Source organism: Chiloscyllium plagiosum, unplaced genomic scaffold, assembly GCF_037043375.1.
Source record: "Chiloscyllium plagiosum isolate Xiang-an unplaced genomic scaffold, Cpla_swu_hap1 HiC_scaffold_8, whole genome shotgun sequence".
Classification (NCBI taxonomy): Eukaryota; Metazoa; Chordata; class Chondrichthyes; order Orectolobiformes; family Hemiscylliidae; genus Chiloscyllium; species Chiloscyllium plagiosum.
Window position 1 is genome coordinate 12,240,749 of NW_028270146.1, and position 22,433 is coordinate 12,263,181.

The 22,433-nt window shown below is 45.4% G+C and overlaps 1 protein-coding gene across 1 annotated transcript in view; it reads left to right on the forward strand.

Annotated features, from left to right (window-relative positions):
* The window catches only part of LOC122553347 (protein Daple-like), a 271,352-nt gene extending 249,145 nt beyond the window's left edge, over nt 1-22,207 (forward strand). Inside the window, exon 29 of the mRNA XM_043696930.2 lies at nt 19,554-22,207. Within this exon, the coding sequence (XP_043552865.2) occupies nt 19,554-20,441 (888 nt within the window). The 3' untranslated portion in view covers nt 20,442-22,207. The remainder of the gene's footprint in view (nt 1-19,553) is intronic.
* Nucleotides 22,208-22,433: the final 226 nt, after the last annotated feature.

Here is a 22,433-nt window from a genome sequence, read left to right on the forward strand (position 1 = left end):
TTATGTATCTCAATAACTTTGGTATAAATGTAGACAGTATAATTAGACAGTTTACGGATCATTTGAAAGTTTGTGGTGTTGATAGTGAGGAGGATGGTCACAGTCTGATGTTGGTAGAACTTTACAGAACAGAAGGAGGCCATTTGATGTATCACGGCTTTACTGGCTCCAAAGAGAGCTACCCAGCTTGTCCCACATCTCTGTCGCTCTTTAAAATCATCAAATTCAGATACATATCCTGTTCTCTTTGAAGCCTTCTATGGAATCCACCTCCTCTGCTCTCCCAGGCAACACATTCCAAATCCTAACAACTCTGAGTAAAGAATTTTCTCCTCAACTTACTCCTCGCTCTCTTGCTGACAACCTACAAATTGTGATCCTAGTTATTGACCTACTAGTGGAAACAGAATATCCTTCTTTACCCTGTCAAAATTGTTCATAATTTTGAACACCTCAATAAAGTCACCTCTTAATCTTCTCAGCTCAAGGAGAATGAAACCAATTTCTCAAAGTACTCCTTGTATCCCTCATTCCTCATATCACTCTAGTAAATCTCCTTTGCAGTCTCCCCAGGGTTTTAACATCCATCCTTATGCAAGGTGTCCAGAACTGAACACAGCACTCCAAATGCAGTCTGACCACTGATTTGTAGAGACATAGAATCACTTCCTTACTTTTATACTCTATGCTTTTATTTATAAACTCAAAGATTCTATAAGTTGTCTTAACAACTGTTTCAACTTACCTGGCTACCCTCGGAGGATTATGGACATGACCCAGAGGTCCCTGTGTTCCTGTCCTCCCCTCAAAGATGTACCATTGAGCCTGTATTGTCTCTTCATGTTTCGTCCACCAGAATGCCTTGCCTCACATTTTGCTGCATTAGAATTCATCTGCCTGCCCTGTCTGCTCATTTGGCCAGCTCCTGAAGTCATTTAGCATAATCCTCACAACTCACTAATCTCCCCAGTTTAGTATCCTCTGCAAATTGAGATTTTGCCCTCAACACCCACATCATTTATACAAATCCGAAAAAGCAAAGGTCCCAATACCAATCCCTGGGGAACACCACTTTCAGTCTGAGAAATGCCTATCTATACCTACCGTCTGTTTCCTATCTTGCTGCAAACTTCTAATCCATGCTGTCAAGGACTCATCAACCCCAAGCATTCCTAATTTGCTGAACAACCTACCATGTGACATTGTATGTAACGATTTCTGAAAGTCCAAATATATAACCACAGCGTTACCCTCATCTGTCTGTGTCAACTTGTCAAAGAATGCAGTTAAATTTGTCAGACATCCTTGACAAAACCATGCTGACTTTCTAGTATTAACTTTTATTTTTCTCTAAGTGTATTTTTACCTTCTCCTGTATTACGGCCTTCATCAGTTTTCCCACTATTGATGTCAAGCTGACAAGGTCTGTAGATACCTGGGTTACCCTTTGCCCTTTTCTGAACAATATTGTCAGATTTTCAATTGACCAGTCCCCTGGGACTAACTCTATGTTCAGAGAGTCCTGGAAAATTTTTGTCAACAGCTCCGTGATTTGCTCCCTTCCCCATCTCAGCCATCAGGGAAGCATCCCACCTGGGCCTGATGAATTCTCTACCTGGAGTGCTGCCAGCCTTTTTAACACCCCTTCTTTATCTAACACTGAACTGCTCAGTTGCTCAATACCCATGTTTGCAGCTTGGCCATTGTCACCATTTTCTAAGTTGGTAAAGGTAGAAGCAAAGTATTCCGTTAGTACCTCTGCCATTGCCTTTGCGTCAGTGAGCAGCTTACCCTGCTTGTTCCTTATGGGCCCTACTCTCTCCTTCCCTAATCTTTTACTGTTAATATGTATGAAGAACACTTTACTCTTTGTTTTAGCTCAGCCTGCCACCCTATCCTCATACTCCCTCTCAGCCTTCCTTATTCCAGCTTTCGCCTCTGTCCTGCATTTGAGATACTCTTCCTGATTTCTGTTATTATTATTCCAGAATGCATTGTGAACCTCTTTCTTTCCTTCCATATTTTCTCACCAGTATTCTCGGTTAATCAGGATATTCTAGCTTGGATACCCCATGTTTATTTCTCCTGGGTATGTACTTAGTCTGTACCCTATTCATCTCCCTTTCGAAATCCACAGTTTTATCCAACAAACTGTCTTTTCAGTCAATATCTTTTAGATTCCTAAAACTTTACCCTTTTCTAGTCTGACATCTTAACTCTTGATTGTTTTTTATCCTCTCACGCTTCACTATTGAACCCTAATAAAATAATTTTATGATCACTAATTCCCAAATGCTCTCCCATTCTGTCATTCTCCACTTGGCCTGCTTCATTTTCTAGGACCAGATCCTGGACAGTTCCGTCCCTGGGAGAATAGGAAACGTACAGTTCCAGGAAGCTTTCCTGCAGGAATTTCTCCCCATACCAAGCCCCACACTCTCCCCTTTTCCCGCTTTCCTCTCGGGTCATTGAAATCACCAACCGTCACAGCTCCACCTGTTCTGCAGGTTTCCATGATCTGCCGACAAATGCTCTCTTCCACTTCCTCCCTGCTGAGAATCAGCTGATAACAGATACCCAACAAGGTCACCACTCCCTTCCTGGACTGTCACAATGTGGAGAGACTGTTCCAGAAGCCTCCCTTCCCTTCTTGTAAGGTGTGCAGGTCACCATTCTTGGACACTGGGTCCTCAGCAATTTCCTTCTCCATTGTGGTGAGCAAGCCAACCTTTCCCAGAATCCTCCTCCTCAGTCACGTCTCACTGTCTCTAGCTCAGAAATTGGGCAGGACAATGACAGATGGGATTTAATCCTGAAAAGTGTGAGGTGATGCATTTTGGGAGGTCTAATAAGAGAAGGGTTTACACAATGAATGGTAGATCCTTCGAGCGCTGAGGAACAAAACGACCTTAGTGTGTGTACAAGTCCATACATTCCTGAGGGTGTGAACACCGGTATATAAGGTGGTAACAAAAGCATCTGGGATGCTTGCCTTTATTAGCAGGGCTGTAGAGTTTGAGCAAGGAAGATTTGTTGCATCTTTATAAAACATTGAGTAGGCCACAGATAAAATACAGTATACAGTTCTGGTTTCCACACCATCCGAAGGCACTGGAGAGAGTGCGGAGGAGAGTCACCAGGATGTTTCCTGGCTTGGGGGGGAAAATGAGGACTGCAGATGCTGGAGATCAGAGCTGAAAATGTGTTGCTGGAAAAGCGCAGCAGGTCAGGCAGCATCCAAGGAGCAGGAGAATCGACATTTCGGGCATGAGCCTGAAGAAGGGCTCATGCCCGAAACGTCGATTCTCCTGCTCCTTGGATGCTGCCTGACCTGCTGCGCTTTTCCAGCAACACATTTTCAGCGCTGTTTCCTGGCTTGACCAATCTCCATTAAGAGGAGAGAGGCTGGGTTTGTTGTTATTGGAGCAGAGGAGGCTGGAGGGGGGGGGGGGGGGGGGGGGTGGGTTTGGGATGGTGAATCTGATGGAGGTACAAAATTATGAGAGGCCCACACAATAGCTTGTGAGAATCTCATCCCCACTGCGGACGTGTCTAAGACCAGATGGCTCTAGTTTAAGGTGAGGAGTAAGTGGTTCAGAGGAGGTCCAAGGAAGGAAACTTCACCGAGGATGATAGAAATATGGAACGCACTGCCTGAGAAGGTGGTGGAGGCAGGTACTCTTGTAACATTAAGAAACATCTGGACGAGCACTCAAAATGCCAGGACAAAGTAGGCAATGAACCAAGTGCAGGTAAATGGGATTAGTGTAGTTTAGTGTTTGTTGATTGGCATAGACGTGATAGGCCGAAGGACCTATTGCTATGCTGGTGTGACTTAATGACTGTTGAGGTAGCAGGTTTAAAACAGATGAGGAGAAATTACTCCCCTCCGAGTCGTGAATTTGTCAAATTTGCTACCCCAAAGTGCAGTGGATGTTGGGACATTGAGTAAATTTAAGGAGGTTTTGTTTTAACGAATAATGGGTTGAAAGGTTGTGGAGAGTGGAAGCAGGAAAGTGGAATTGAGGCCAATGTGAGATTAGACATGATCGTATTAAATGGCGGAGCAAGCTTGAGGGGCTGAATGGCCGCTCCTAGTTCTTATGTTCTGACTCTGTTGAAGAAGTGGAGTGGACAGCAGGGAGCTGGGAGTTGCTTTCCTTTGTGGGCACCTCCTTTGTAATGTCGGTGAACAGAATGCTGAGTAGAAGGGACCATCTCCCCGGCTCACTCAGCTTGCTGTAGACCCTGCAGCTGGTTAGCTCTGGCCTGTTTCCTGCCACCACAGCTGCTGGGCTTACACACTCCAGTTGCCTCATGAAGAGTCTGTCATGGTCTTCGTCAGGAAGACCATCCTCCTCACTGCCCGGGGATTGATCAGGAGGCATCTGGAATGTCGAGGAAACTCCACATTCCCAACACATGGGAGAAAGTGGGGACTGCAGATGCTGGAGATCAGAGTCGAGAGTGTGGCGCTGGAAAAGCGCAGCAGGCCAGGCAGCATCCGAGGTGCAGGAGAATCGACATTTCAGGCATCAGCTCTTCATTTGGCTTATCCCCGAAATGTTGATTCTCCTGCTCCTCGGATGCTGCCTGACCTGCTGTGCTTTTCCATTCTCCAACCACGTGGAAAGCCCCAACCTTTATACAAACACTTGAGAGCCAATAAATACTTGGTGACGATTCTAGACTGCCAGGTCCTGTCAGTGCACAGCTATCTGAGTTATGTACCTTTGTACACCTTCCTCCTGTAAACACTGCACCTTTTTCCTCGCTGCTCCTTTGTCTGTCTGTTTGTCTTTCTCTCTTGCACCTGCTCCAATTACTGTCATTTCCCCATCAGAATTTCCATGTTCACTTTCAGTTTTTGCTGTCTACCTTTCTATTGGCTGACTCTGTCTGGTTTGCTTCCTGTGTATCAATTTTCATTCCACCTCGCCCTCTACAACAGCCTCTCCAATCCTCTACTTAATCCCAGCATCTAAAGGAATCTGTCGGCCCCCTCCTCTCCTGGTATGTCTGCTGCTTCCTGATGAAGGGCTTATGCCCGAAATGTCGATTCTCCTGCTCCTCGGACACTGCCTGACCTGCTGTGCTTTTCCACTCCACCCCACTCTCGACTCTAATCTCCAGCATCTGCAATCCTCGTTTTCGCCCTGTTTCCAGGATGACCTCCTGTCTGAGATCTTTTTGTTCTTGCAGTACTTCCTCAGTATTGAGGAGGCATGAAGCTGGGGTCACAGCTTCCCATTCAGGGGCCCAATGGCAGATCAGGGGAATTCTCCCCAGTGCCTTGGGCTAATACCTATCCCATAATTTCATCTACTATAAATGTTAGTTATCTCCTTGATCAGTATGTCATTGCATTCTGTGGAGATTTACTTTGAAAAATTCGCTGCTGCAGGTTCCTACATGATCACAGCAACTGCACTTCGGAATGTACCCCAGTGAACATTCTGAATCGAGAGGTGCTTCACAAATGCAGCTTCCTTCCTTTCTTCAATACTGCATTTCTCAGCAGCAGAGCCGATCTGCCTGGTAACAGTAGCGAGTAGACTGTGTGTTGCTGAATCACATTCTTTCGCTCACTTGTCTGACCTTCCAGCTGCAATGAATACAGAAGACAGCTCATCTCTGTTTAAAAGTTTTTGTTTTACTTGTGATGCAATGCAGGTGTTAGGAATGAGCAATGTTGTGGGGATTCTCCGATAGGAGTCATGCTCCCAGTCTAACATTTCCCAGTGTGTTACATCATGAAGTGGATCCTCTCTCCAGTCTGTGGGTGAGATGACTGACCCAGGAATGAAGCACTTGACCTTCGAGTCTGAGAGTGGAGAACTGGTCATGATCTAAGATCAGATTTAGTTCCACTGTTTTTAGATGAGCTTTAAGTCACAGAGATCTACATCACAGAACAAGCGCCATCAGCCAATCATGGTCATGCCAATCGGAAATAACCACCTAACTATTTAAATCCTGTTTTCCAGTACTTGGCCTTTGCCTTATACGCCTTAGGGTCCCGAGTGCACATCAAAATACTCCCTCAATATAAGTGGGTTTCTGCCACTTACAGACAGTGAGTTTCAGATTCCCATCACCCTCCAGGTGAAGAAAATGTTTTTCCTCAAATCATCTGTAAACTTCCTGCCCCTCACCTTAAATCTGCACCCCTGGTCATTGATCTCTCCAGGCTACCCTGTCTATGCCCTCATAATTTTACTCCGTTTCAGAGAATGATTGTAATGGTGGTTATCGGGGGTAGAATGTCAATGGATTTAAAATAATAATGGCTTTCCATTGTGCCTTGGATTCTCCTTCGATGTCTGGGTCAGGCTGAGAGTTCAGTAGCCAGTCCCTATTCACTTCAGTACACAGTGAGGGCCACGCTGAGGGAGTGCTGCAGTGTCAGAGTTCTGCTGACGCTGTTGGATGTTTTAAAAAAACACACAGGGCACAGAAGAGCTGGGATATTCTCCTGAGCGTCCCAGACAGTAGTGACACACCCACACTCCTCAAAATAGATAATTGCTTTAATATCATGCAATATCACTGTTGTAAAGTGGCCAAGTTCTGCATGGGAACACACAGGCTGAAGCATACAGCTTGCTGAGATCTTGCTGTGTATGTGCTGACTGCCATGTTCCTCCACATGACAAGTGACTACAATTCACAAATGCTATCAGGTCTGTGAAGCTCTCGGTAATGGGTAACTAGAAATTCCCGTTCTCTCTTGGCTTTTCCCCGATTGTTTTGTCCTGTCCTGGATAGAGTGGGAATGGAAGACAAACTAGAAATTGTCAAATGATGCAGCGTCAGCTAGCTTGTGTCAAGCAAGTGGTGATGGGCAAGAAATGTTTTGTTTTGTTTCGATGTTGTTAATGGAGGGTTAAGCATTGGTCTCAGACAGCAGGGAGAGCCCTCACCCTTGTTCCAATCCCCATACAGTGCTGGGAGTGTTTACGTCCAGCTGAGGGAATGGGCAGGAGAGTCTCGAGTTGACAGTTCCCCTGAAGTACAGTCCCTCTGACAGTGCAGCACTCCCTCAGTGCTGCTACTGGGAGGGCCATCCTGGATCATTCGTCTAGTGTGCAGCTCAAATCCACAGAAATGAGCACCTTACCTGCACACCTATGGCTTGGTGGGTCAGTACCAGGAAAGTAACAGCCACATCAGCTACCAAGTTATTGCTCCAGCCTCCCTGTATTCTGCCCGGAAACTGCAGTCTCACACCACACTAGCAGCAGCCACAGTCTTCAGGGTAACTGGAGCTGTGTTGTCAGCAGTGCCCACTTCCCAGGAATGATCTGAGAAAACCATTTCAAAAGGCACTTCAGTGCTTAGAATATTGTTACCAAATTCAGATACAGTTTGAGTCACCAAAGCAATTAAGAGGAAGCTAGATAACTAAATGACTAAGAAGGGACTAGTGAATTACAACACTGGATTTAGAATGGGGAAGATGAGAAGAGACCATAATGGTGCACGCACTGTTTGGGCTGAATAGCTTGTTCTTCGATTTTTTTTAAATTTTTTTTTCTTATTGCATAAATCACATGTAACCAATTTTGCTTCCAAACTGATGGATGGTGATGGTAAGTGAAAGCATTAGAGCAGCATGGTGGTTCAGTGGTTAGCACTGCTGCCTCACAGCGCCTGGGACCCAGGTTCAATCCCATCCTTGGGCAATTGTCTGTGTGGAGTTTGCACATTCTCGCTGTGTCTGCGTGGGTTTCCTCCGGGTGCTCCGGTTTCCTCCCATAATCCAAAGATGTGTAGGTTAGGGTGAATTGGCCGTGCTAAATTGCCCATAGTGTTAGGTGGATTAATCAGAGGAAAATGGGTCTGCGTGGGTGACTCTTCGGAGGGTCGGTGAGGATTTGTTGGGCTGAAGCCTGTTTCCACACTGTAGGGAATCTAATCTAATCTAAAGATCTGCTGGGAGCTGAAGATTTTGAGTTCAGTTCCTCTTTGCTGGAGAGAAGTGAACAACAACTTGTCTTTGGTTAGAATTATAGAATGATGTAGCACAAAAGTTTATCCATTTGGTCTGTGTAATTGTTTATCCTCCTACTGTTTACCCAACACCACCTTTTAGGCGGTGTTATATTATCACAGGAACTCACTGCGGGAATTTATATTTTATAATAAATCTTTATGTCCTATCTCTGGTTGTGTCAGCGACCACCATATTTCCATACCTTGTCGTTACCAACCCTTCTGCTACTGTTTGTTTCTCAAAAATATTTAAGATCAAGTCAGAAGAGCCAATGATGTGGCTGCCTCCTGACTCCAGGCTTCCAGCTACTGTTCCCACTTCCCTCATGTACCCCAGAGTCTGTAGCCTTCAGCTCTGAAATTCTGATTTAAAACTAGTTATGCTCCAAACAGGTACCCAGGAACTCCCAGATGCTGCAGCATTGACGTATCATCTAATCTGCCATCCTTAATGAGTTTCAATTAATTACTTGTGTTTTAATACGTTTTATCATCCTTATACTTCAGAATAGAATTGACCTTAATTATTTACCAGATTCTTACCAAGCAGCCAATGCATTTCCCTGGAATAGAGCAAGGATGTATTGCTGCTGGTGGAGAAGCGTAGAATTTATTGTACACATCTTTACATCTTCTCTTCCCCTTCTCTGCTGGATGGAGAACAAACCCTGGCTTCTCCAATTCTGCCACATTGCTGGGGCCATTCCAGTAAACCTCTTGCTATCCTTTCTGAATTATGGTCTGCTCTCCTGCTGGGACCAAGCAAGTGTTCTATAAGTATCATGTGGAATTTGTCTCTTAATGCGTGGCAAGGCTACGGTGTGGTTTTCAGACAGCTTTCTTTTCGGGATGTAGGTTTGCTCGCTGAGCTGGAAGGTTCATTTTCATTGAAGAGAGCAAACCTACATCCAGACCCTCAAACTGAGCTACACATCTTCTCAAAACTCGCTAGCTTTCTTTCAAAGTTCAGTACAGATGAGCCCCAAGGTGCATCTTATTCCTGCGCCCCATGCAAAATGGCACCATTCCCATTTAATTTTCCAATGAAAATGAACCTTCCAGCTCAGCGAGCAAACCTACATCCCGAAAAGAAAGCTGTCTGAAAACCACACCGTAGCCTTGCCACACATTAAGAGACAAATTCCACATGATACTTATAGAACACTTGCTTGGTCCCAGCAGGAGAGCAGACCATAATTCAGAAAGGATAGCAAGAGGTTTACTGGAATGGCCCCAGCAATGTGACAGAATTGGAGAAGCTAGGGTTTGTTCTCCATCCAGCAGAGAAGGGGAAGAGAAGATGTAAAGATGTGTACAATAAATTCTACGCTTCTCCACCAGCAGCAATACATTCTTGCTCTATTCCAGGGAAATGCATTAGCTGCTCGGTGAGAATCGGTAAGTGATTGTATTGAGTCTGTTCTGTTCCTGATACTGGAATGTGTCAAACAACCTCCTTGTTTGGTGGCCTCTCTCATTGTAAGTGTGTGGCCACTGGTCAGATGGGAGGACAGGCCAAGGAAGGATGGCAGGTTTTCTTCCCTGAAGAGCTGTCTGTATCATCACCACTACACCAGTCTCTGGTGAAAGATGATCTGTCCCACAGGCTGCTGAAGGGGAGAAGACTGAGTGAAAATCCACGGGTGCAGGAAATGGGCCAGACACAAACAAGATAGCAGGCGAGACAGCAGAAACTGAAAGCAAACATGGAAATTCTACTGTTAAAGCTGCAGTCATTGGAACAGGTCCAAAAAGAGACAAAGAAATTATGGGAAATGGGTGATGTCTTTACACAGAGCATACAAACGCATAAATGTGGGCTCACAAAGCACGTCAATATAAAAGAAAAACAGTAGTTCTAAAGACTCTGCAGGTCTGGTATCGACTTCAAGGTGAGAGTCACTGGACTCAACATTAACTCTGTTTCTCACCACATATGCTGCCAGGCCTGCAGACTTTCTCCAGCAATTTCCGTTTTTGTTTTGGATCTCCAACATTTGCATGTCATTTGTATTCCAATTTGAAATGCTGGAACTGCGATCTACTCCACTGTTATTAACCTCTCGCTGGTGGCCAACAAAGTGACTGACTCCTTTACAGTACCGTGATCCTCTGTTACACTGTTACATTTCAGGCTTGGGCATTGCTTTGCGCCCTGAGGAATTTCTACACAATGATAACGTTTCTCTTGAAAATGTGTGACGTGGCTTAAGTTTGATCATCCACGTAATGCACAAAAATGGTCAAACTAAGATCTGTTAAATCCATGGTCGAGGTCATTCTAGGGAGCGTGTTAAATTATTTCTCATTGATTATTCTTGTAGAGGGAATGTTGGAGGAGGGGGACATGAGATTGGTAAGAGGGTGACCATTGAGGTTGAAGTGTTTGAAGGAAAGATTATATCACGGCGAAGGAAACAATTTCGGCCATGGCATCTGTGCTTTCACTTTCAAAGAGAAATCCAGTTAGTTCCACTCCTAGTCGTTCCCTTTCAGTGTTTATAGGATCATACAGCAAGGAAACAGACCCTTTGATCCAACACATCCACGCCAACCAAGTTTCCCCAAACTAAACCAGTCCACACGTGCCTGTCCACACATCCACCAGTTCAACCCGTACTCTGATAAATCTTTCCTATTCATGTACCTGTCCAAATGCCTTTTAAATGTTATAACTGTACCTGCATCTACCACTTCCCCTGGCAGTTGATCCCACATACAATCCACCGTCTATGTAAAAACGTTGCTCCTCTGGTTCCTTTTTAAATCTTTCTCCTCTCACCTGAAAATTATTGCCTCCTAGTTTTGAAATCCCTCACCCTCGAGAAAGGACCTTTGCTGTTCACCACCTTATCTAAGCCCCTCATGAGTTTACAAACCTCTATAAAGTCACCCCTCAACCATCTATGCTCCAGTGAAAAACATCCCAGCTTTATCCAGCCTCTCCTTACAGCCAAACCCTCCAGTGCCAGCAACATCCTGAAATGTCTTCTGAACTCTCTCCAATTTAGTAATGTCCTTCCTTTTGCAGGGTGCTCAGAACTGCATACAATACTCCAGAAGTGGCCTCACCAATATCCTGTACAACCTCAACATGATATGCCAATTGCTATTCTCAAAAGTCTGAGCATTGAAGGCAAATGTGCTCAATGCCTCCTTAACCACCCTGTCTACCTGTGACACAACTTTCCAAAAACTGTATCTGAACCCTTGGGTGTCTCTTTGATGACACTACCCAGGGTCCTACCATTAACTGTGTAAGTCCTGTCTTTGATCATTTTATCACAATGTGATACTTTGTATTTATCCAAATTAAACTCCACCTGCCACTCCTCAGCCCATTGCTCCAATTGATCAAGATCCCTTTGTAACCTCTAAATAACCTTCTTCACTGTCCACTCTCCCACCAATTTTGGTGCCACCCTCAAACTTATTAACCATGCCTCCTAAATTATCATCCATATTGTTTATACAAATGACAAACAACAATGGACCCAGTATTGAACCCTGCGGAGCACCACTGGTCACAGGCCTCCAGTCTGAAAAACAACCCTCTCTCCCACTATCAACCCAACTTTATATCCAATTAACAAGCTCTCGCTGAATCCCATATGATCTAACTTTACTAAACAATTTACCATGTAGAACCTTGTGAAAGGTTTCACTAAAGTCCATGAAGACAATCATCAATCTTTTTGGTTATGTCCTCAAAAAATCCAATCAAGTTAGTGAGATGCGATTTCCAACACACAAAACCATGCTGACTATCCCTAATCAGTTCTTACCTCTCCAAATGCATTCCTGATGAAGGGCTTATGCCTGAAATGTTGACTCTCCTGCTCCTCAGATGCTGCCTGACCTGCTGTGCTTTTCCAGCGCTGCGCTTCTCGACTCTCCAAATGCACGTAAATCCTATTGCTCAGAATCCCCTCCAACAGCTTACCCACCACTGATGTCAGACTCTATCGTTCCCAAGCTTCTCCTTACAGCCTTTCTGAAATAACATTAACTACCCTCCATGGGTAATTATTCAATTTTCTTTCAAAGGATATTCCTCTTTCTCCAGTTTCCCTAAACCTCTACCCACACAATATCAGCCCCTGGAAATCATTCCTTGTTCTTTCGTAGGATTTGGATATTGCTTGCGGTTCCATCATTTGTTGCCCTTTTGGATGCAGTCATGGGATGTGGACATCACTGGCTGGCCAACATCTAGCGCCCTTGAACTGAGTGGCTTGATAGGCCCTTGCAGAGGGTAGGTGAGAGTCAGCCGTATTGCTCTGGGTCTGGGTATACATGTAATACCCCTCCAAGGGATATTGGTGAACCCCAGAAAATGTTTCCATCAGTCAATAATGGTTTCGTGGCCATCAGTGAATTCTTAATTTCAGATATTTTTTTAAATTGAAATCAAATCCCCAGAACATTAGCTGAGTTCCTGGATTAACGGTCTAGTGATAAAACCACTAGGCCATTACCTCCCCTAGAATCCCAACCAACCTTGAACTGAGAGGGTTGTTAAGGCCATTTCTGAGGGTCTTTAAAGGGGAGGGGAGAGTTGTCATCCTCACCTTGATTAACTTGCATGTGATTCCAGACACACAGCGATGTGGTTGATGTTTAACTGCATGAGGAATGAGAATAGAGGAAAAGAGAAGTCTTCTGGAGCCTCTTGGAGTAGCAGTAAGGAAAAGGAACAAGAATAGGCCATTCAGCCCCTCGAGCCTGCTCCACCATTCAGTCGGATAGTGGTTGATCCAAAACTCCTCACTATAAGACCACGCCAATAGATGAAATGCTGAGAGCATCAGATGCAGGAGTCAGTCATTCAGGTGATCAACCCTGCTCCACATTTCAGAACAGTCATGCCCTTCCTCCTCCCTCGAGTGCACAGTTCAGTGCTGAAACCATATTCCTTGATTCTTTTAGTGTCTACCTGGAAGGCAGTCGACAACTGAGCATCCACAGCTCTCTGTGATTGAGAATTCCAAAGGCACTCAACTCTCGAGGTGGAGAAATTTCTCCCTGCTTTATTTCTAGATGGTCATTCTCTAATTCTGAACTCTAACCACCCTGTCAGAAACGAACCTGTCAATTCCTTAAAAATTGTGTATGTTTCAAATAAATCGCTTCTTATTCTTCTGAACAGCAAGGCAAATAGGCTTAGTGTACATAATCTCTCATAAAACAATCTCTCCATTCCAGGGATTAGACCTTTTGTTGTATTCCTAGAAGGCAGGTATATCCTTCCTGAGGTAAGGAGGCCAGAGCTGCTCAGAGTACAGCAATGTATGGTCTCATCAACACTCTGTACAGTTGTGGTAAGGCCTCTTTACCCTCATGCTCCAATCTAATTGTAAAGTGCAATCTTTTGTAATAAAAATGTACCGTTTGCTTTCCTAATCACTTGCATATTAATTTTGACCTCCACGAGCTGCTTTGAAAAATGTCCTAAACCTGCCTCTCTCCACACCCGTGTCACCACTTCCTTTCCTACCTAACTTTGTTTTGTTGGAAAACTTGTTTGTATTACACACAGTTGTCTCATAAACATTATTAATATAAATCATAAATAGCTGAGGACCAAGCCCTTGCAGAGAGCTTCAAGTTTTGGCTTGCGAAGGCAAATGTTAACTATTTAATCTCTGTCCATTAACTAATACTAGCGAATACAATGCTCCCAATCTGATGAACCAGCTCTGATGTGGCACTGTTTTGAACCCTTTTGGAAACTCAAGTAAACTGCTCCACTAACTCCTACGTCAGTTCTGCTAGTTACAATTCAAACCACGTACATGATCCTGAGGGGTCTGGACAGGATCGTTGTGGAAAGGATGTTTCCACTTACAAGAGAATCTAGCACAAGGGATCACTGTTCAAAAATCAGAGTTCACTTATTTAAGACAGATTTTTCTCTCAAAGGTGATTCTTTGAAATCCTCAAAAGTCAGTGTAAGCAGAGCCTTTGAATATGTTTAGAGCAGAGGTGGATAGACCTCAATAAGTGAAAATGATTAAAGGTTATCTATGATAGGCGAGTATGTGGAGTAATCAGATCATGTTGGAAGATGAAACAGGGACAAGGAGCTGAATAATATATCTGTCTGGGTGTATCTTCAAATTAAATTGTCAGGCATGGTTTCCCTTTCTGAAATCCTGAAACATTTCCAGATACCCCTTTTCATCTCTAGTTAGTGAAGGTACCTCTATATATTGGTTATAAGACACCCTTTTGAGAACCTCCGTTTAAAAATTGTGACAACATAAGAGCTCTTGATTGCCAATCCCACTTATCCAAGAGACAGACACCTTAGACCGAGAGCTGTGAACAACTTACCAAGTTAGTCACTTTCCCATCTATTCGTGCCATTCACCAGTAAAACATTGCTGTTGAGATACCTGGTGACAATTCCAGAATCTTAACTTGGACAGGCTGTGAGAGGCAACATCGTTGTATACTCTGTTCCTGTAAACACTTCACCTGCTTCTCTTTACTACTTTGTCTCGTGCACATCTGATGTAATGAGTCTATTTTCAATTTGTTTCTGGGATTTGGGTATTGCTAGCTAGGCCAGTGCCTGTTGCTCATCCCTAACTGTCCAGAGGGCTGTTAAGAATCACCCACATCGTTCTGGGTCTGGAGTCACGTGTAGATCAAACTGGATAAGGATGGCAGATTCCCTTGCTTAAAGGATGTTAGTGAACCAAACTGGTCTTACGACAATCCAAAATGGTTACAGGGTAGCCATTGGACTAGCTTTTTATTCATTGTCATTGTTGACTGCACCTTTCACCATCTGCCACAGTGGGATTTGAACCCCCATGTCCACAGAACATTAGCCTGGGGTTCTGGATTGCTGGCCCAGTGACGTTACCATCTCCTGTACTTGTTTTCTATTTCTGCTCTCTAGCTTTTCTATTAGCAGAGCCTGGGCTATGTCTGACGTTTCCTCGACGGATCATCTTCGTTGTGAATTTGCAACAGAAGTAGGTCCCTGTCAAGCCTGCTCTTCCACTCCATCGGCACACGCTGACCTGTTTGTCTTTCAAATTCCACATTCCTATCCATCCTCGGTAACCTTTGATTTCCCTGCCACAAGAATCCATCGAGCTCAGTCTTTAAAAAAAAAAAGTATTGAATGACCCTGTCTCCACTGCCTTTTGTGGCAGAAGCTTGTAAGGTCCTGCAGTACTGTGAGAGAAAAACATGTGTCCGAATCATTTTTTTGTAAGGGTGACCCTTGGTATTAAAACAATGCCTCCATTATTGGACTCACTCAGAAGAGGAAATATCCATTCCTTGTCCACCTTGCCAAGATCATTCAGGAGCTTATTAACTTCCATCAAGTTGCTCCTAATTCTTCTCATGCCAACATGTCCACCTACCCTCTTGATAACTAGACTGAGTGGACTGTTTTAACGGTGGCTCAGTGGTTTGCACTGCTGTCTCACAGCACCAGGAACCCAGGTTTGATTCTAACCCCCACCCCCACTGTGTTTGTGTGGGTTTCCTCCCAGTGCTGCAGTTTCCTTCCAGAGATGTGCAGGTTAGATAGATTGGCCATGCTAAATTGCCCATCGTGTCTAGGGATGTGCAGACTAGGCGAATTAGTCTTGGGAAATGCAGGGTTACTGGGATGGGGTGGGTCTGGATGGAATGCTCATTGGAGGGGTAGTGTGGACTTGATAGGCCGAATGGCTTTGTTTTTATACTGTAGGGATTCTGTGATCCAGTGCAATTACTGCACATTCTTCCTTAATGAAGCAGACCGAAATTGTACAGTGTTCAAGAAGCCTTCTAGCTCTTGATCTGTTTTTACCTCAGAGGTTTATAAAATCACGAGGAGGCATGGATAGGGTGAATTAGACAAGGTCTTTGCCTCAGGGTAGGGAAACCAAAACTGGAGGGCATAGGTTTAAGGTGAGAGGGGAAAGATTTAAGAGACCTAAGGAGCAACTTTTTCACACAGAGAGTGGTGCATATATAGAATGAGCTGCTAGAGGAAGTGGTGGAGGCTGGTATAATTAGAACACTTAAAAGGCATCTGGATGGGCATATGAATAGGAAGGGTTTAGAGGGTTATGGGCTAAGTGCTGAAAATGGGACTAGATCAATTTAGGATATCTGGTCAGCACTGACAAGTTGGACCAATGGGTTTGTTTCCATGCTGTATGACTCTATATAGCTCTGTGATCTCACCAATCCCCTGTATAATTGAAGCATAACATCCTTCCTTTTATGTGAAATTTTCTTCATAGTAATAGTTCAACTGACAGTGATGATCGTGGCATTGAGTTAATGTCACCAACCTAATGAACCAGAGTGTCTAGGCTAATGCTTTGGGAAAAACTAGGTAAAAACAATGACTGCAGATGCTGGAAACCAGATTCTGGATTAGTGGTGCTGGAAGAGCACAGCAGTTCAGGCAGCATCCAAGGAGCACCGAAATCGACGTTTCGGTAAAAGCCCTTCATCAGGAACAAAGGCAGTGAGCCTGAAGCGTGGAGAGATAAGCTAGAGGAGGGTGAGGGTGGGGGTGGGGAGAGAGTAGCATAGAGTATAATGGGTGAGTGGGGGAGGGGATGAAGGTGATAGGTCAGGGAGGAGAGGGTGGAGTGGATAGGTGGAAAAGGAGATAGGCAGGTCAGACAAGTCCGGACAAGTCATGGGGACAGTGCTGAGCTGGAAGTTTGGAACTAGGGTGAGGTGGGGGAAGGGGAAATGAGGAAACTGTTGAAGTCCACATTGATGCCCTGGGGTTGAAGTGTTCCGAGGCGGAAGATGAGGCGTTCTTCCTCCAGGCGTCTGGCGGTGAGGGAGCGGCGGTGAAGGAGGCCCAGGGCATCCATGTCCTTGGCAGAGTGGGAGGGGGAGTTGAAATGTTGGGCCACAGGGCGGTGTGGTTGATTGGTGCGGGTGTCCCGGAGATGTTCCCTAAAGCGATCTGCTAGGAGGCGCCCAGTCTCCCCAATGTAGAGGAGACCGCATCAGGAGCAACGGATACAATAAATGATATTAGTGGATGTGCAAGTAAAACTTTAATGGATGTGGAAGGCTCCTTTAGGGCCTTGGATAGAGGTGAGGGAGGAGGTGTGGGCGCAGGTTTTACAGTTCCTGCGGTAGCAGGGGAAAGTGCCAGGATGGGAGGGTGGGTTGTAGGGGGGCATGGACCTGATCAGGTAGTCATGGAGGGAACGGTCTTTGTGGAAGGCGGAAAGGGGGGGGGGAGGGAAATATATCCCTGGTGGTGGGGTCTTTTTGGAGGTGGCGGAAATGTCGGCAGATGATTTGGTTTATGCGAAGGTTGGTATGGTGGAAGGTGAGCACTAGGGGCGTTCTGTTCTTGTTACGGTTGGAGGGGTGGGGTCTGAGGGCGGAGGTGCGGGATGTGGATGAGATGCGTTGGAGGGCATCTTTCACCACGTGGGAAGGGAAATTGTGGTCTCTAAAGAAGGAGGCCATCTGGTGTGTTCTGTGGTGGAACTGGTCCTCCTGGGAGCAGATACAGCGGAGGCGGAGGTATTAGGAATACGGGATGGCATTTTTGCAGGAGGTAGGGTGGGAAGAGGTGTAATGCAGGTAGCTGTGGGAGTCGGTGGGTTTGTCATTTTTGCAAGAGGTAGGGAATATGGGTTCAATCCCACTGTGTGATACCTTGTAGAATTTAAATCCAAATGATTAAAATCCTGAATTAAAAGCTAGTCACAATAAAGGTGGCCTTTTGGTTCCCTCGTGCCCCTTAGGGAAGGAAATCTGCCATTCTTACCCAGTCTGGTCAGTGTGGGACCCCAGACCCCAGAATGTGGTTGACTCTTAACTGCCCTCAGAAAATAGCTGAGCTACTCCATTGTATGAAAACAGTTACCGTTGTCAGATGGAGTGCAGTAGTCCAGCAAGCAGCCCACTACCACCTTTCCAAAGGCAATTAGGAATGGGCAGCAAGGATTTGCAAAGCCAATGATATCTGTGTCCTTTAACATAATTTTATTTTTAAAAGTTTTATCCTCTCATCAAAAAGAAGTTTCCCCTTCCTTCATTCCTTGCCAATTTATTATGTTCTGCTTTGAGGAGGCATGAACCTGAGTTTCCATCTTCCCCCTTCAGGGGCTTGTAAAAGACCCAATGACATATCGGGGCAATTCTCCCCAGTGTCTTGGGCCTGTACTTATCCCTCAACTGACATCACAAAAGATGAGATTATCTCCTGGGTTGTTGCATGCTGCGGGGATTCACTGTCTGCAAAATTGGGTGCTGTGGTTTTCTACATGAGAACACCAACTGCATTTTGGAACGTCACCAAGATCAGGAAAGGTGCTACACAAATGCAGCTGTCTTCTTTCCTTCAACCTCGACCACTGTGTATCTTGTCAGCAGAACCCTTCTGCCTGGGGATCGTAGTGAGCAGACTATGTACTGCTGAATCACACTCTTTCTGCAGCGAGATGTCTAATCTTTCGGCTGCAATGAATACGTAAGACAACTCCCATTTCTATTTTAACCTGGTGTGACTCATTGCAGGTGTTAGGAATATGCAATATTCTGGGGATTTTCTGATTGAGGTCTATCAAGAGTGATGCTCTACTGCCTGGCTCAGATAATGACCCAGGACTAAGCCCTAAAAAATGCAACTATCTAACCTCAGACGCCTGAGTCTGGAGTGGATATAAAAAAGATTGAATGTGTAATTGGAAACAATTGCTGAGAATTACTGGAAAAGTGATATTTGGGAAATATGTCTAGCGACACATACCAGATGAGCATTGGACTCTTCCCTCAGTTTCCTGTCTTACAGTCTCAGACCAGCTAGTGTGAATAATCTGTATTTTTTTGATTTACTGTCCTATTCATGTCAGCTACAACTCAATGGGTCCTGACACCCTTGGGACCAAATCCAATACAGGAGACTTAAGCACATTATGCAAATGTATTAATGGAGCAGCACCTTCCCTCCAACTCATGTCCAATGCATTTTGTGTCAGAAAACACAAAGTGGAGTAGATTCTTGAAGGCTGTTTCTCCTGGCCGGAGGGTTAAGGGCTAACGGTGATAGTGCCAGAGTATGGGCACAACCACTGTAGACTGGGATGAGCAGAATAGTCTTTGTTGTGAAGCATTGGAGCTGCCTAGCTCATAGAGCAGCAGATGCGGAGGGATTTGAGTCTATTCGAGGCTGAGGGTATGGTTTTGGATGTTAACTAGGAATATGGGCATGGGGTGAGAAGGGAGAATTGAAATGGAACACTGTCTTGTTAAATGGTTCAAGTTAAAAATCACACAATAACAGGTTACAGTCCAACCGGTTTATTTGGAGGCACTAGCATTCGGCGCTACCTGATGAAGGAGCGTCGCTCCGAAAGCTAGTGCTTCCAAATAAACCTGTTGGACTGTAACCTGATACCTGATTTTTAATTTTGTCCACCCCACTCCAACACTGGCATCTCCACACCATTGTTAAATGGTGGAATTACGGGGTCTCATTGCTGCTACTTTTAAGTGAGTTGGGACTGAAAGCATTCGCACGTTTTCTAATCCATTCTTTCTGACTGTTTCAATTCCAGGTCAGCGTACGAGATGATTTACTGAGTGATTACTTTAAGAAGAGGAGTGAGCCGTCCGTAATCAGCGCCCATCCCAACAGGAAGGAAGCTGCCAAGATGTCCACCAGCTACGTGTTGCCTGTTCCAAAGAAACCTTCTGACCCTCGCGCATCAGTGGCTCAACCACAGCCCGGCTCTTCGGCCCAGCCGGAGGCTCCCGGTCACACTGGCGTTCCCAGGCCAAGAGAGAAGGCGCCGCAAGCCGGGAACCCACCCCCGGGAAATGCCAGGAGCTGCTCGCTGACCCGGGCGCACAGCCTGGCATCGGCCGACGGGCTGAGAGCAGGCTGCCTGGACCGGCGGGAGGCTCAACACAGGCAGGTGGCCGAAGCTGCCCCGCTGAGCAGCACCAGTGGTTGGAGATCCACCAGCGACTGCAGGAGCGGGGGGACACCGCACGACAGGCCGCAGTCTGCCAGGCCACTGGGCTCTCAGCCGGCGGTCAGCATCAGCTGCCGTACCCTAGACCCCCGGCGCCTCTCCCTGGCTCCCCCGAAGGACGAGAAATGCCTCACGCTCCCTCAGCAGTCCACCGGCGCCGTCCGAAATGGCGGCATTTCGCCCGGGAGCCCGTCTCCCACCGCGGCAGCGCGTGCGGGTGACGTGGCGCTGGTCTCTCCCGTGCGGGCCACCTGTCATCCAAGCAGTGAGCCAAGAGGCCGGGGTCAGAGGTCGTGTGAGGATTTGGAGGCCGCCCCCCGACAGAGCAGGGCTCACGAGTACATCGACCCCATGACCGGAGCAGATGATGCGAGTAAAAGGGGCGGAGGGGGAGCTAAGGGTTCACCAGGGTCTCCCGACACCGGTGACGATCAACAGACCGTGTGGTACGAGTATGGCTGTGTGTGAAAACCTTTTGCTACCTGATTACGTGCCACTTTTATATCGGCTTTGACACAACAGAGTCCTTTGCCATTTCTGATGTTTTCAAGAACAGACGAGACAATGTTTATCGCAACACCACACACAACAAAGACAGGAGGTACTCAGGTTCAAATCGGAATGACTTCGATAAAGTATCCACATTTTGAGAATGTGTTGAAACAGACCTGTTTTTGGGGAACACATTGACCCTCCTTGATTGTAGATTTCATTCCGTTATCTGCTGTTTAGTTGAGCCAGTGGCTTGTTCTGACTCGTTTGAGTTCTTCTTACTGCTTCAGTAGGCAAGGAAAGAGTTTTTTTTTGTACAAAGCATTAACGTATTTAATATCTGAAGAGTTTACTTTCCAGATCAGCAGCTTTTCATAAGCTCTGAGTGCCTTCCTGCACAAATCACAGACTCTCCCATCACAGCAGGAGGCTATTCGGCCCTTTAGTATTGTGCCAACCCTTTGGAAAAGCTCTTCTGCTCAAATCCCTGCACATGATATGCTTTCCCTTTGAAAGTTACAATGGGAGTTTATTTTCAGACAGGCTATTCCACCACATCAGGTAGATCTCCCTGACACCCCGTTCCTGGTTCTTCAGACAATTCCCTAAAACCTGTGTCTTCTAGTAACTGACATTCCTGTCCATTGGAGACAATTTCTCCTCATTTCCCTGATCAGAAACCTTTCTACGCCTTTCAAAAATAAGTTTACAATCGAACGCCGTCTGAGCCCTGGACTGAATGTGGATACACATCGAGAGAGAGGCGTGGGAGCACTGTCTGAGCTGGTGCAGCGGACACAGCATAGCCAGTGGGAAGGAAACCCCAGAGGTTAAAACAAGGCAATTACTCAACCCACCACATGCTGCCCATCAGCAGCTGATAACTAACCACCTTCCAAGATTGGGAAGCAGAAAATGCCACTGGAAGTCAATTACGTGTAACAGCTGAATCACAGAGGGTGACCTCACTTTGTGCAGCATTTCCATATTGCAATATTGCCACTTAGCTGCCTTGTACATACTTAGGTCTGTGCTTCTGTCTCTGCATACTGTAAATAAGTGTAAATGGCACCAATATCAGATTCTTTATTACATTGTTTTTTTCTGAAATCCTGCACAATTTTGTTTTTGCTAAATGATGGTGTTTAAGCTGTACAGCTCAGAAGGACTGTTTTCTCTCTGTGCAAAGGAACTGCAGCCAGTGGTTTAATCTCTTGCCTGTACCCAGAGTGTTCTGTCTCTCATTGGTGACTATCCTGATCATATCTCATATTGTTCAGACTTTTTTATTTTAAATTTTGTATTTTTGTTCTGGGAAAGGAAACTGTGTAGTTTTGTTTCCAAATGATTGTCCAGTTGATTTTTTTATTGTTAATTTAAGTACAGACCAAATTTGGGATTAAATAGGAACACTGGAAAAGCAGCAGAGAGATTTCTTGTCTCCTTTTCAAAAAAATACCCGACTTATTCTGTTTGTTGAGAGAGGGTGATGAATGAACAAAATAAATGGCTGAATATCTTTGCTCTTTGTAAGAATTTAATCAAGCTCTCCAAGGAATAGAAAATGGCCGTTGTGTTGTACATTTCCTTTTGTCGATAAGGTTTTAAAGATGGGTCTTGATGTAATTAGCTTTGTGATTTATTTGCTGGCCTTGGAGATGCAGACTGATGGAGTATAATGTTGAAAATGTACTTTTTCAAACTAACATTTAATTCTTTGTAATAAATATTGCAAAATCATTCTTTCTGCACCAGAAAGACATTATTCTTGGGGAGCAGAATGAGATTTGGCTGGGTGAGGAGCTCTGCATGTGGTGGTATTCTCACACATCTGCCCCCTCTAGGTGGCAGTAGTCACAGGTTTGACAGGTGTGGTGGTGAGTTGCTACGGTGCACCCCTTGGATGGTGTACACCGCTGCAATCTCAATGGTGCAGGGAGTGAATAGATTCCCTAAAGTGTGGGAGTA